Consider the following 16,551-nt stretch of genomic DNA (forward strand, 5'->3'; position numbering starts at 1 on the left):
AAATAATATTTGCAATATTACGGTAGATGAGATGACTTATTAACGAGTTTGTATCTAAGAGTGCGTTTGAAGGTGAAGCGTTGGATTTGATGGAACAAAAGGTGGATATTGAATTCAGAGTTTGGGGATATTGGAGCCTACCCTTTTGTGGGAATCTGTCTGATACCAAAGCCAAGTCAGTCTCAGTAACTGCTCATTACTGACACACTCAGCTACCTCTCTCTCTCTTCTCTCTCTCTCTCTTATGCCATTTTCTCAACTCAAACTCAATATATGTTCATTCAAAGTTTGAATTGAATACGTGGAGGAATCGAGGGGTGGCCACCGTTTCTGCTAAAGGTGGCGCAGAAGAAGGCATAGAGAAAGGGATGGGTCAGGGGTTGAGTTGCAGAGGGAGCCATGAACATGGCCTCTTTCGTGCTGTGCAACATGGGGACCTTGACACTGTTGCAGCTTTGTTACAGACACACCCTTCTCTTCTGCATCACTCCACTGTCTATGATCATCACTCTCCTCTTCATATTGCAGCTGCTAATGGCCAGATCCAGGTGGGTTTCTCATTTTTCACCGTTTCATATTTGTTTACCCAATTGGGTATTCAGTTTCATTGCTGACTCTCAACTTTTCTGCAGGTTTTATCTTGGCTTTTAGATGGATCTGTGAATCCAGATGTGTTGAATCGCCAAAAGCAGGTAACTTGTTGCTGTTGTTTCCCATTTTTGCTCATGTTTGGATTGAATTGAATGTGGGATATTTGGTTCCACTTGAAAATATTGCCATAGGAAATACTAATCCTTCATTGCATTGTGAACCATTCAGACACCGCTTATGTTGGCAGCAATGCACGGCAAGACCGCCTGTGTGGAAAAGCTCCTTGAAGCGGGTGCTAATGTGGGTCAAATTTGAAATTAACTTTCCTGAGATGCTTATTCCAATAATTTTCTGAGTTCTTATTCTTTGATTGGAATTATTTTTCTTAAAAAAATGTCAGGTATTAATGTTTGATGCTTGTTATGGAAGAACTTGCTTGCACTATGCCGCCTATTATGGCCATTCTTCTTGCCTTAAGGCGATTCTTTCTGCTGCTCAATCAAGTCCAGTGGCTGCTTCTTGGTTAGTCCTTTTTCTGTTTTAGCATATCTTTTCCCCTAATTGATTCATGGGTGATTTCTTATGTTGCTTTTTGAAAATCATTTTTTCTAAAGCGTTTCTAAGAACACATAATAAAGGGTAAATCTTTATTAAAATTATAAGATTTAATGTATATAAAATCACAGCTATAATTTTCAATAAAATCTTAACTATTTTTTATTTCTTATCATACGAATTTGGATAAACTGTTTAAAAAATTAATAAAAGAAAGTGAGCAAATTGATTGCAGGGGTTTTGCTCGGTTTGTGAATATTAGAGATGGTAGAGGAGCAACACCATTGCACTTGGCAGCACGTCAAAGACGGCCTGAATGTGTACATATTCTATTGTACAGTGGAGCTCTTGTTTGTGCTTCAACTGGCAGATATGGGTAATCATCTGTTAAAGTTTTGATGTTGACAAGCTTGAATTTTATGTATTAATTTGTTTTGTGGATTGATGAATTGCTATTTGCAGTTGTCCTGGGAGCACTCCTCTTCATCTTGCAGCCAAAGGGGGATCTCTTGATTGCATCCGTGAACTCTTGGCATGGGGTGCTGATCGCCTTCAACGTGATGCCTCAGGGTACACTATAGTTTCACTAATATAAAATATTATCACTTTGTTTGATGGGCCATCCTCTTATATTATTTATGTGACACTTTTTTACTCTACTTATTTATAATATTATTTGACCTCTTTACTCTATTTATGGCATTAATTATCTTACGTTTAAGTCTTTTTTCTTCACAATCAAATCACTCTTTTTATTGTAAAGAAATAATTGTGCAAATACAATTTCTCATTTCCTGTGCAACTTTTCAGTTTAGCAAGCAATGTCCAGTTTTAACAATATGAGTTCTTAATTACAATCTAGTAGCAATGTTTTATTTAGCTTTAATTCTGAGTATTTCTGAAATTTCCTTCATACTATGTGTTGTGTTTATGCAGGAGGATACCGTATATGGTTGCTCTGAAACATAGACATGGCGCATGTGCAGCATTGCTAAATCTTTCATCTGCAGAGCCTCTTGTCTGGCCATCATCTTTGAAGGTCATCAGTGAGCTTAATCCAGAGGCCAAAGAATTATTAGAGCAGGCCTTGATGGACGCGAACAGGGAAAGAGAGAAAAACATATTGAAAGGGAGTGTTCACACTCTTCCATCTCCGCCACACCCTGATGGGGTAGATGACAATATCTCTGAGGTAACTTCACACCTTTGCATTTACACTAACTATTTTGAACAAACTATACTTTTCTGTCATATACAATGGAATTGAATTATGAAAACACATTTCCTAAGAACAACGTAAATTGACAGTAAGTTATTAATACACTTTTAATGTCCAGTGACAGACATCATATGATTTATATAGCTAATCTCATTTAGTGAAAAAAGACTTTTTTGGTATTGAAATACACGGTTAACATGGCTTTAATAAAAAGAAATTATTATTGATTCATTAATTAATGTGTTACACACTTCACTGGTTAAAAGATCCTTTTTTGTTGTTTTAATGCAGCAGCATTCTAATTTATATTTGATAATTGATCAGGTTAGTGAGACGGAGTTATGCTGCATATGCTTTGAGCAGGTGTGTACAATTGAAGTCCAAGAGTGTGGTCACCAGATGTGTGCACAATGCACACTAGCCCTTTGTTGTCACAACAAGCCCAACCCTTCTACTTCTCGTCTCATTCCACCAGTTTGTCCATTTTGCCGAAGCACCATAGCTAGATTGGTGGTTGTCAAAAAAGAAAGCCATGATGACATTGATCAAGATGGTTTTGACATCACTTGTTCCAAACCAAGCAAATCAAGGAAGCCCAGGAACATGAACGAGGGTGGTAGCACTAGCAGCAGCTTCAAGGGATTATCAAGTGTGAATTCATTTGGAAAAATGGGTAGCCGCAGCTCTGGAAGGATTGCTGCTGAAAATGAGTGGGATGATGATAAACAAAATTGATGCTATGATAAACAACATTGGCAAGAAAATGTGACAACAAATTGCTTGGGAAGCAAGGCAAAATGAAAGCATTTTAAAGAGTAAAGAAAAGTTCAACTTATATTGTTGGAATTTGGAAACTAAGCAAAGTGAGTAAGATTGAAGGTCAAGGTAGTAGGTACCAAGTGTGGTTGCATGTCATGTTGTAAATTGTAACATTTTTATTATTATTATTTCTTGAGAAAGAAGAAGCATCGCCTGCATCGATGATTTTGGGCATTGAAATGAGAAATTTATTTTCTCATGAATAGAGGTTTAAGCCTAAGGTCATATGAAAATGTAATGTGTATTTGCTTCTGATTTGTTTCTTTATACCAGAATAAAATCCTAAAGGAAAAGGGGTGGCTTGCTGTTATTGGGTGTCATGTGATTATGTCTGTGTCGGTTGAATAATTAGAATTAGTGCACTTGCAGTGGAACCTTGCAATTAATATAACACAATGAGGACAAATTCATGTGTCAGGATCACTTGCAGGGTTACTTGCACCTGATTGGGCTTTGGATAGCATGTTGACAAGTAGAATTAGCATCATTGGTACAATAAATGTGAACACTGATTAGCATCAACTCCTGTGTTGTTCTAATAATTTTAGGCCGAAAGAGACACTTGCAAGGAGTTAGCAGAAAAGTGAGATGGAAGGTTATGTCATTCATGACCTAGACTATAATAAAGATGCCCATTTTCCCAAAAATATATATGAAATATAATACAAAAGATGTAATACTTAAATACAGTTATTCATGTGTTTTTTTAGTTTTTAAGATAAAAAAAGTTAAAGATTTTGTTAATTAATGTATTGGTTAAATAATTAAAAAATAATTTTTTTATTTAAAATTATATTAAAATATATTGAGAATGATAGACATGAATTTATTGTTACATTTTATATATAAAAAATCTACATTTAGATCTTGGAGATTAGTTAGAATTTTTTTTTCATAATTTATAATAACATTAAATGATCATCTTTGATTGAAATGAAATTAAAATTTTAATTAAAAAATAGTGTAAAAATATTTAATAAATTGTACTTACAATTTGTTCTAGAATAAACTTTTTAATACACAAAATAACTAACAAATTATAATTAAATATTAATATTTTTTATAACTCATTCAATTATATATAATATGAAATTATGTATAATATTTTTTATAAAAATACAAAATATCAAAAACTTTAATGTATTAATAAAAATAAATGCTACAATTATATCTAATAAAGATTTACTATTTATTTGTTTTTTATTTATTCTTGAATATACGTTAAAAATTTTCAGTAAATATTATATTCCTTTTATTATTTTTTAGTCATCGTCTAAGGTTTAACATAAAGATTAAGAAATATCATAAATATCTTGAAAAGTGATATATTTGCTAATTTTTTTGTTGAAATATCTTCTCTCTTTCTAAATTTTCATATGAGTGAATTATTAAATACAATGCTATAAAAGCACATTAATTACTTAATCAAGATAAAGCTAAAATAAAATAGTTAATTATTCGTTAATATCATAAACCAACTGTTAAACTGAAATAAGCTACTTTCACTAGATCAATAATTAAAAGGAAAGGGAAGAAAACCAAATATATGAAAATGAGCTAAATTTTAAAAGTATAATCAGTATCTTATCATAATTTGTAATACCTCATTTGTTTAAGAAAATCTTTTTTCCTAAACTAAGGTCAACTTTCTCAACTGTTGCATTTTAATCTAATACATCACATAGTTTTGTCAACATTATTTTAACGTTGGATTTTGCTAACTGCAGTATTAATTAAAAATAATCATATTAAAATGTATAAGAAATATAAAATAATGTTTTTAATCTATTATAGACATTAGCCTTGGTTTCTGCATTGAAGCTGCACGCACAGATATCAACAAGAATAAATAATGTTAAAAATCACATGTGCCATATTGCTAAGTACTACTATAATATTAAAATGTGGATTATAAAAAGACGAAAAGAATTATTAAAGAGTGAGAATTAATTAAGAGTCTCGTAATCTTCACATGAATGAATCTGGAAAGGAACGTGGCAGATATGATAACCAATGATACTAAAAAAGAAGAGAGGTGCGATGTATCGATCGTATACACCGATCGATTCCATCAATCACTACCCACAATTTCAAAAAAGTACGTTCACCAATCAGAAAAGCATCCTTCTCCCAACATTGAAATTTTCTTTGTTTTGGAACACTCGTACAAGAAAGTGCGTTTATAATATATATTAAAAAAATTTATAAACAATAATTCAGCACAAACATTTTAATTAATAATTATAAGTAAATAAATATGGATAAAAATATTTTTAATTACAAAATAGAATAATTATTATTCTTTAATTTTAGGATGTACATTAAGATATATATTCAAATGTTAATTAATGTTTTTTCTAATACTAATCAAGAAACTAAAAATAATTTTTCTATCACAAATAAATATATCTGTTTTTTATTTTTAAATACTATTTATAGCTTTTGAATATTTAAATAATGTAACTACTTTTATAATGAGATGACTTTTGGCAGACAAATATGCCTGCTTTTACATTATGCTATTCTATTTTGGGTCAATGGTCCCAAGCTTCAAGCTCGATTGAAGAAATGAAGACTTATAATGTATATGCTGTAAGATTTTTTGGATATAAATTTAACGACGTAGGTTTAATTAATTTTTGGTAATTTAAAAAATTAAAAATTTTATTTAGTTTATATTCTATAAAACCAGTTATTAATAATATTGTTTATAAAATATATATTTATTTTTAAAAATAAAAGACTAAATAGAAATAATAATATTTATAAGAACTAAATAAAAACAGAAGAATCCATTTTATAAAAAAAATAATAGGTGACTTAAATAATAAAATCTTGTATTTTTTTAGGGATCAAAATTTTAATGAAATCAAAATATTTCATGTGCTTAGCCATTTTAATTGTATTAACAATTTAATTATTATACTATGAATTATGTTTGAATTGCATATATACATATATAAGAAAAAGGAGCAATGCCATTTAAGGTGAATGATTTTGATTCACATTAGAAAAAGGAGTTGATAGCTAATGTTTGATTTCAGGTCTTTAAAGAAGGGGTTGGGTTAGGAGTAAATAACATATAATCTATAGAATATATATATAAAAAAACACAATACGTGTTTAGATTTATACTTAAATAGATTTTTGTTCATATTTATTTTAAAGTTATTACTTGCATACAAATCTTTTGACGTATTTTCAAAAGAGAGAAAATGAAAGGTAGAGAACAAATTAATGGTAAATGTGTGGGATGCCACAGTCAAAGTAATTGTTGACAGAAGCATGGATGCAAACATATCTGCAAGTGAGCCAAACCAATTGTTGCCGTACCCGAATGCACAGGTTTTTCTCTGCCTTGAACTCATGCACCGAGTGGGAGCAATAGTGCCATTCACAAAAAATGAATTTGGTTCTAAATTGTTTGACTTTGACTCTCAATGCATGCAAACTCAACATCAATGCAAACTAGAGGGATTTGGTTCTTTCTATGTTTAATAGAAGCTCTTCTTTCAAGAGCAAGAAATTGACCAAGGGATGGAGAGTTGCTCTTATCATCAGGGTTACTACTACTACTTGAGCACGGACAGAACCATAACCTTGAACTCATCTTTGACTTTTTCCCCTTCAAGACTTCTGTTTTTGTTCTTCTTCTTAGCCATCTTCTAGATAACATAAAATGTAGGAAATACCCACCTATAAGGCTCCCAAGCATGTTGTTTATTATTTTCTCGTTATAAGAGGAATGTTATTTATTACGTGAATTATTAAAGTAAAATTTAAAATTTAATTAAAGAATAAAATTAATAGTATATGTTCTTATATTCATGAATTTTCTCATTTTAATGATTTGACTGAGAGCTTGTTATTATTAACATCTTTCAAGCTTTTTTTATTATTTTTTTGAAAATGAAACAAACTTTGATAAAGTTATTGAATAAACTCATTTATTAATGTTCAATGTAAGAAGTTATTAAAATCAAATTTTCCTCCTGAATAAAAAACGCAGTAGAGGCTTGTGAAATGAGTTACTTCCTTGAAATTTGCTTTGGTGAGTTAGAGGTTAAAAAACTATATTTATTGAGAAAATTATTAACCTGAAGGAAATTCCAAGTCCTAAAGAGTGACGACCCGATTAACTGTGGCATATCATATGAATCACAGAAGCATACATTTACAGTAAAAGACGAAAGTGAAGGCATATTCTATTCCAGTCATGTCAGATTATCACATGACCTATCTCAGGAATTGCTACGGAGACAGAAACAGCCTCATTGGTACTGCTTTTCTGCTACTACAGACGCGCAGGTATACATCACAACCTCAAAATAAAACATTAATAAATCAAAAGTTACGTAACTTTTCACCGACCTGTGTGTCTAAATTTGATGAAGAATCACTGGATCATGTTGGAGAACCGGAAAAGTAAAGTGGTGAATGACATTGACCCCAGAAAAGTAATATCAATCAATTGATCCAAGAGAAAGCTCCAACCTCGTAGCAGATATTAGATCAAATGAATATATTCGTTAGAAACAACGATATAGAGATCAAATGCAGACCACACCCACAAAATTTGCAATTATGAGAGAAAAACCATCGACCCACCACACTAAAATCGTAGAGGAAAAAAATGAATTCATAGGATGACTCGAGATGAAGATTCCAAAAGCGAATAAGTGCGGGTCAAAAGAGTACCTCTTGAGCCATGTTAATTTTGCTCAGTACTTGCGACGTAGCTTTTTAATATACTCAGCACAAGGCCACCTCACATGTCAGATTCACAAGCATGCAGGAACCGTTGTTTTCCTTTCAAGGACCGAAAGTTTTATTATACTGTTATTCTTACATAATGTTTTCTCGTATATATTATAATTTAAATCTTTTTAATAATATAAGGAAATGAGAGAAAATTTCTTGTTTTTTAGAAAATATAAATTATATTAGGTTAATAATAAATCAAAGATTATATAAACATGAAATTTTCAAATTTAAATAATTTAAGAGAAATACATTACTCAAGTTTAAGCTCGATACTCGTTCTTACATCAAACTTAGAAATAAAAATTTTAATATGAAATTAGAGTTTAGATTAAAGAAAACCTAAAATGAAAAAATGTCAAACAAAATATAAATTATTAGATCTGTGAAATAAAAACTTTTCTAAATCCTAAAAAATAAAAATCAAAGAGTACAAACTTGGATAAAAAAAATTGTAACAGAGTTCAAACTTGAAGCACAAATTTAAGATTAATAAAAAAAATTAAAAGTATAAATCAGAGTTAAGTCAAAAGTAGTTGAATTTGAGAAGAAATATTAATATAATGAAAAATTTACATAGATAGATTAGCAATAAGTCAAATATTATATAAGTAAAATGACCTAAGTTTAAATAGTTCAAAACATTTTAAACAAATAGGTCTTTTAATCTTAAATTCAATAATTGTCTTTCACTTCTAATCAAGATTACATTCAAAATCTTAACACTTATAGCTGCTTTTCTTATTAAAAAAAAATCAAAGTAAAAATGTTAAAAAGGTAAAAACATAAGTTAATAAAAACAAGGAAGCAAGCAAAGCGAGCTTGGATCCCATAATGAGTAAGAATGTTTATCATTGGTAAAATGTCGGCTTTTTCTTTGGCTCCATTGACTAGTAAGAGAAAACCAATTATTACCGTGTCTTCCCTAGGTACTAAAGGCTCGTTCAAAAGTCTAGATCAAAATCATTCAGTCCGTGATTGAATAAGAGAAATTTTGAATTTGAATTAACTAAATTTTAAAATTTTAATGTTGGTTAAAATTGCCCTTATCTATGTGTATAACATAAAGTGAGCCCCTATCTATGTGTTACTAGCATTTATCATGAGAGAAATGCATCCAGAGCCGCACTTGTTTGTGTATAATCTTGTAGAATATTTGAAATTTTTTTACCAAAAAGGAACATAATTGATTTTCCTAATTACAATTTGAACATATACAAATAAAAATAAATTAAAATACTCAAATAAATATGTACTTTAATACTAGTGAAAAAGTGAGGCCAATTAAAGTATTTTGTACTATGCTGAAGACTATAAAAGAGGTAAATAACTTACAATTTTGGTGATATTGTATTTCACCATGCAACAAAATTCATGACAAAGGGATCCTAGAACAATAGACTCCAACTATAATTTGTAGTCTCATTAACATCAGTAAGAAGAGGAAGCCACTTTATATGAAACTTAAATCCTTATTTATTTGGGAATAGTATTCTACTAAATAGAACCATTATTAAGGTATTTTGTATTGTGTCGAAGACTAGAGAAGAGAAAAATAACCTACAATTTTGGTGACACAATATTTCACTATGTAACAAAACTCATGATAAGGAGATACTAGAACAACAGACTCCAACTATAATTTGTAGTCCCATTAACATCAGTAAGAAGGGGGAGCCACTTCATATGAACCTTAAATCCTTATTTATTTGAAAACAATAATCTACCAAATAGAACCATTATGTGTGCTTTGGTGTAACGAATAATAGTCTTGCACATTAGCATTATGGGGCAATGTTTCAAATGTATATATGAACTAATGTAGTTTTATAAAGAATCCTTTTTACGTCTCTCTTATCTAAAACTGCTCAAAGTAAATTTGCACACAATGTCCATATATTTTTACCATAAAATTTCTCCCATGCTCCAATGTATCTACTTATAAAAAGCCTATCAACATGCAAGCCTAGTTGAAAACACAACATCCTCTAATGTGATCATACATTCTATGTATGGAAGATGAAATGTATGTGACTCCAGTCAACAACGTTTTGCAAGTGCACTAATGAGCGTCCTATCATAATCGAATATTGAAACCATCTATGTAACATGTCAAAAACTATTTTGTCTAAGAAATGGTTTCACCCTTTAAGTTAGAATGATCATCTTATTATAGCGTCTACTTTTTAAAAATTAGAGAATCTTGTACAACAAAAAAAATTATGATATATCATACAATATTTATTCTTCCAAACTAAACATAAAATAAATGCAAATTATACCAAAATATTGATAATTTTTTTCTTTATATACAATATAAAATTTAAATAAATATATTACAACAAAATTAAACTTTTGTGTCACATAATAAATTTAACAAAAACTAAAATTTTATTTGTTAAAATTTACAAATTATAGCAAGAACTTACAAAGATGTAAAACTAAAATTATATAAAATACAAATCATACATCAAACAACATACTAAAATATGTTATGTTAATGTATCAAATCTTATTATAGTAAATAAATAAATTATTACAACACGAAACTAATTCAAACACTTAAAGTATATTTAACATTTAATAAATTTATTAATATTCACTAAGTTACAATCTAAATGTTTTATATATATGAAATTAGAATTATTTATTTTATTTAAAAAAATAATAAATTATATAAAAATAATGCTACAATTTAATACATTAACAATCGTATAATAAACAATTGATTAAATATAAAACAGACACAATATGTTATATATACAATAAATAAATATACATTATATTATCATAAAAATTAAATATATAAATATAATAATCAATGTTTACCAATATTTCTAAACATACTATTACAGAATTAATGATAAATTAAATTAAATAAATTCAAATAAAATAACTTAAAAAAATAAATTACATGTACTAAGAGTTTACTTGCAATGTGATTTATCAAATTAATTAAATCACATTAATTTGATATAAATTATTATCTATTTTTATAGCAACTGTCTATACCACCTTTTTTTTTTTGACTCAAAGCGTATGCTCTCACCTCTTCTCTTCTCTTTATCACGTTCATTCCTTAAATAGTTGCACAAGTTGATTTAGATTGACTTCAAAACTTAAACAAAGTCGATTACAATATACAAGACAACAACAAAGTTAATTGCAATTAATTTTAGTGATAACGATAAAGTTTTTTATATAAATAAAATAATTTAATAAATATATTACCTATTTAACTTTTTTCACAAATATGTCTTGATTGGAAATGTAATAGAAGTTGAATTTAATTAACTTTTCATCTTTTAAATGTTATTTACATATGAGTCAATTTTAAGAGAAATTAATTTAAATATAGTATTTAGAAATTATATATATAAAAATATGGTATTTAAAAATTATCATTAGAGATTTTTGAAGTAAGTACAAAAGTTAAATAAAAAAAGTGATGGAGGCTTAAAAATCACCAATGGCAAGATTTCAAAAAAAAAATTTAAAAATAATAAAATATTAAAAAAGTAAAGAAAATAATTAAAAGTCATCATTGGCTATTTTTGAAAAAGGTGGTCAAAAGGGGTAAAAAATCCCTAATGACGATTTTTGAAAAAAAAACTATATTTCTGATGAGAATCAAGGAAGGCCCATTGAAGATAAAGACTTGAAGGCATTGGAAGAGCTTCAAGGACCAATGACAAGGGTAAGGGCAAAAAGAATAAGACTTAGAAAAGATTGTTGCTGCTTATTTGAAAGGGAGCTCAATTTAGAGTTAGAAAAGTCCAAGATAATCAATTACATATACTTAGAGGATTTGAACTCTAACGAGTTTTATTAGAATTTAATTATTATGTTTAGTTTATTTATTTTAATATTAGTTATTACTTATTTTGAGTTTTTATTTAGGATAGAATCTTGTTATTTTATTTAGTTTATTTGAATTTAGACTTGTTGGTACAAGAAGCCCATTAGGGTTTGCGTTAGTATTAGTTTACAAGCATTAGGTATATATAAGCTCTTGTAAACACACTTTTAATTAGTTTTGAATATAATTTGAGATTGAACACTCTTGTGAGAGCGTGTGACTCTAGGTTCTTGAGTGAGCCAATTTTCTTTGATCTTATCAAGAGGCCAAAACTCTTGTGGCGATCGTTCTTTGGCTTATCAATCTTGCGATTGTGGCGCCATTTTTCATCTCTATTCTATTTTTACTTTTTATTAATTTTCTTCTTATTTCAATTCTTATTTGTGCCGTAATAATTTCATTTTTATTGTGTGAAATCTAATTCAAGATCGTTTAATTCGGCGACACGGTTTGTGGTTGTCATCAATTTCTATAATTTTACCAAAATTCCCATTTTTTGCATATACAAGAACTCGAACTCAAGACCTTACTTAAGCGATATTAAGCTGCTTGTCACTCAGACCAACCTCCGTTGGTCAAAATTATCATATTTTGGTAATTTTGAAAGAAAAAACCATAATAAGAAAAAGACCCCAATTTTAATATATTTTTTACAATTTTTAAATAATCTAAAATTAATTTTATTTGACTTTCTTTCAAAACTTAAATATTGTTTATAGAAAATTTAATTTTATTTGACTTTCACATTGTTATTTGACATAATAGGAATTGATTATAGTAAATTTTTAAGACTATTATAATTGACTTATATAAAGAAAAAATAAGGACTAAAAGAAATGCAAAAATATAAGTGCAGAAATTTAAAACATAAGAAACTATAACAACAATAGAACCAACACAGATCTAGTGGAGAGAGAAGGGAAGAAAGTTGGATGACGGTAATCTGAACAGAACTAGCTAAGAGGGAGAAGAGAGAAAATATATAGAAAAATAAAGATTTTATTAAAAATTGAAGAAAAAGGCTTACAAAGATAGTATCTCAGAGCATTTCTCTCTAGTTTCTCTTCCTAAGATTGCTAAATGAAAGGGTTAAGGATTGGACTATGATGTTTAGGCTGGATAAGTCTAATTCCATTTCTTCTTCAGAGTCAATGTTTGCCTATGATTTATTAGGTAAATTGCTTAAGCTTCTTTGTTAGATAGCTAAAAGGGTACTAATGGGTAAAACATAATCAACTTTTGTTTGTTTGGGAATTTTGGATTGGGATTGAGAAAAATGGACCTTGTTGGATGATTCTGTTTTAGGAATTCTAAATTGTTGAGTAGATGACTCAACAACTTGGATAGCTTTTTGGGTGGATGACTCTAAAGAGTTTGAGTTAGAGTCTATCGAGACAAACTTTGATTTTGTCTTGTTAAGAGCTAGGGCTAACTTGACTCTACCTCTGTGGGAAGTTCCTCCACCCTTGGAAGGGACCGAAGCCTTTTTAGGCATCTCACTTATCTTGTAAAAATTCACAGGTAAGGTAGTTAGGGAGGAAGTTTGAAGTGTCTTTGAGATACTCAATTTCAAAATAAAAAACACTTAAAATTGCTTGTCATCTGACAAAAATTTGTTTAGATGCAAAATTTTTAACATCTTTTTAAATGATTTCTTTAGCAGATTTACAATCTATTCTAATAAAAAAAAATTGATTTAACAAATCAAATTGAAAATTTGAAACACAAAATAATTGCTAAAATATTTTTTTTAACAGTTGAATAATTCTGTTTTGCAGAATTCTAATATTTTGAAGTATATGTAATAATATGCTCATGGGCGTCAACTCTTTGTTTGAGAATGCCACCATAGCCTATATCAGAAGCATCTGTTTTGACAATTTTGAAAGCTTGAGGAATAGGGAGATAAAGACATTTTATTTCTTTGACCTTGGTTTTAATTTCCTTGACTACATTAGTATGAACATCAGTCCAGGAAGGAGGATTTTTCTTAAGTCTATCATGTAAAGATTTAATGATATTATTGAGATGAGGAATAAACTCTCCTACATAATTAAGACATCCTAAGAACCTCTGTAATTGGGTTTTATCTAGGATTCTATCAGGAAACTCATTAGCAAATTCAATAGATCTGCTAATTGGGATGATAGTCCTTTGGTGAATGTTATGACTAAAGAATCTGATATTTGTTTGGAAAAGATTAATTTTTGACTTGGAAATAGCAACACCATTTTGTTTGATCACATTAATGAAAATATTTATGTGTTTAAAATGTTGATCAATAGAATGAGAAAAAATTAAGATATCGTCTATGTAGACAATAACAAATTTGGAGTAAGGATTTAAAATATCATTCATAATTTTCTGAAACTCAAAAGGAACATTTTTCAAACCAAAGGGCATTACATTCCATTCATATTACTCAAAGGGAACAGTAAAGACAGTCTTGTATCTATCTTCTTCATTGATTTGGATTTGCCAAAATTCAGATTTTATATTGAATTTGGAAAATATCTTGGTAGAGTTAAGTCTGTTAAGAAGATCTTTCTTATTGGGAATATGATACCTAACCCACTAAAAAGCTTGATTAAGAGGTTTGTAGTTAATAACTAACCTGGGAGTACCTCTTTCTAATTCTGTCTATTTGTTGACATAGAATGCAGAACAAGACCATGAACTCTTACTCTTTCTGATGAGTTGTTTATCTAAGAGATCTTTGATATCTTTTTGACAATATTGAAGGAGTTCTTCATCCATTTGAATAGATTTTGCCTTAGTAGGGATCTGACTTTCTTTAAAATCAGCTTCGTAAGGGAGGTTAATTATATGTTTCTTTCTATTTCAAAAGACATTGGAAAGATCAGAATATATAGAAGATTGAATAGACTCTAAAGGAGATTGAATCTTCTTCAGAAGTAATAGATTGTTTAGCTATTTATCAATATTAGCAAAAAAGATTTCTTATTTCAAAAAATTAATTTGATTAATTTTGTTTTGAATAAAATTAATGTTCCTAGTAAAAGGTTTACTGAAAAATTTAAAAGTTATTTGCTTACTTAAATGGTAAGTCAAAATTCCATCTTTTGAAATTTAGAGCAAGAAAAGAGCTTTTATAAAAGGTGTCCCCAGAATAACTTTATTTTTTAAATTCTTAACAAGAAGAAAGTTTATTTCTACCTTAAATCCTTGATTTTCAATAATAGCTTTAGATAATTTGTAATTAAGCTTAAGCTTTGATCAATTCGCTATGCTAAGTTTTCAGAAGTTTTTTCAGAATATTTAGTAAGAATTAATCCTTCCAAAGTACAGTTTAAATCAGCACTTGTATCAAAAAGTGCCAAAGTGTTAAGAACAAAATCATCAATAATGATTCTGATATTTATATAAAACTTTTGAATTTTGACCTCGTTGATCAAATTTATGAAAATTTCTTCTTGATTACCATAATTATCTTTCTCAAAATCATTCTTCTCAGAAAGTTGTTCTATCACAACTTCAGATTCATCATCATCTTCAAGTTGTGAAAGAATAACTCGATGAATTTGTTGTTCTTTTATCTCTTGAATCTCTTTTTACTTAATCTGAAGATCCTGTATAGTGATTGATTTTGTGTAAGAATTATTTTTTATTTTTTTGAAAATACTTGTTATATCAAATTTATTTGTTATAAAAAGTTCTTTTGATTTTTGTTTTGTTTCTAAAACATCTATGAGTTTATTGAGAAAATCTTTCTTTTCTTGAGGATTAGATATAGAATTAATTGTTTCAAAAAGAAGATTTTGCTCTGTAGTTAAAACGACTTCTGGAGTTTCATCACTATCAGAAGAAGAGACTTGCTCATCCTGTTGGATGTGATTGACATTCTCATTAGAATCTTTAGCATAATCTTCTTCAGAAAATTCAATGAAGAGGTTATTAATCTAATCTTCTATAGAAAGATCAAGGTTGAAATTACTATATTTGTAAGCCTTTTTCTCTAAGTTTTAATAAAATCTTTATTTTATTGTATATTTTCTCTCTTCTCCCTCTTAGCTGGTTTTGCTTAAATTACTGTCGTCTAGCTTTTTTTCTTTCTCTCTCTACTAGATCTGTGTTGGTTCTACTGCCGTTCTAATTTCTTATGTTTTAAATTTCTGTACTTATATTTTTGCATTTACATTTCTGTATTTACATTTAATAATCTTGCTACTACCTATTTTTCTTTTAGTCTTTATTTTTTTTCTTGATCTACTTTGGGTTCACTGGTATCAGAGCCTATAGTATTTACTGATATGACCAAGTTTACCACAACTATAACATGTTACACCTGTCTTGGGTTTTCTAGGAACATTATTAGGGATAACATCTTCACCAGGTTTCTTAGAAGGTTTTCTATCATACTTTCTTTTGTAAGGTTTTTTCTTGGCTTCTACTTCCTTCTTGGGATAATGTTTTTTCTTTTTGATTGAGCAAGGAGGTAAGCTGAATTGTTCACAGAAAGTTCCTAAGTCCTGAGCTTTTTCTTTGGCTAATTGTCTTTGAATTTTATTTTTTTGACAGATTTTCAAAGCTAATTTTGTAATGACAGCATTAAGTTGTCCATAACTAAGGTTATCATAAGGGTTTTCACCATTAACAGAATGACTTTAGAGTTTATTTCTAACTAAATCTCTAAAGCACTTGGGAAGACCAACTAAATATTTTTCTTTTCAAAAGGCTTGTTGGCTGTCTTCTCTAGTATAAACCCTAAACAAGAATGTATCTTTAT

General features: G+C 28.9%; 1 protein-coding gene across 1 annotated transcript; it reads left to right on the forward strand.

Moving 5' to 3' along the window:
- The first annotated feature begins 200 nt into the window (after positions 1-200).
- On the forward strand, positions 201-3,477 carry LOC113858700 (putative E3 ubiquitin-protein ligase XBAT31). The gene is made up of 8 exons (XM_027491435.1): positions 201-548; positions 633-692; positions 820-891; positions 992-1,113; positions 1,382-1,522; positions 1,609-1,716; positions 2,083-2,338; positions 2,690-3,477. Exons 1-8 carry the CDS (start codon positions 369-371, stop codon positions 3,098-3,100), a joined length of 1,350 nt encoding a protein of 449 aa, XP_027347236.1. The 5' UTR covers positions 201-368; the 3' UTR covers positions 3,101-3,477.
- Positions 3,478-16,551: the final 13,074 nt, after the last annotated feature.

This window comes from Abrus precatorius, unplaced genomic scaffold (assembly GCF_003935025.1).
Source record: "Abrus precatorius isolate BTA unplaced genomic scaffold, Abrus_2018 Scaffold2, whole genome shotgun sequence".
Lineage (NCBI taxonomy): Eukaryota > Viridiplantae > Streptophyta > Magnoliopsida > Fabales > Fabaceae > Abrus > Abrus precatorius.

Excerpts from the sequence above, each read along its gene's own strand:
- LOC113858700 (XM_027491435.1), top strand. The coding sequence starts at position 369 with ATGGGTCAGGGGTTGAGTTGCAGAGGGAGCCATGAACATGGCCTCTTT. Across the intron at positions 693-819 it reads TGTTGAATCGCCAAAAGCAG|ACACCGCTTATGTTGGCAGC; the intron begins GTAACTTGTTGC and ends TGAACCATTCAG. Across the intron at positions 1,717-2,082 it reads CTTCAACGTGATGCCTCAGG|GAGGATACCGTATATGGTTG; the intron begins GTACACTATAGT and ends GTGTTTATGCAG.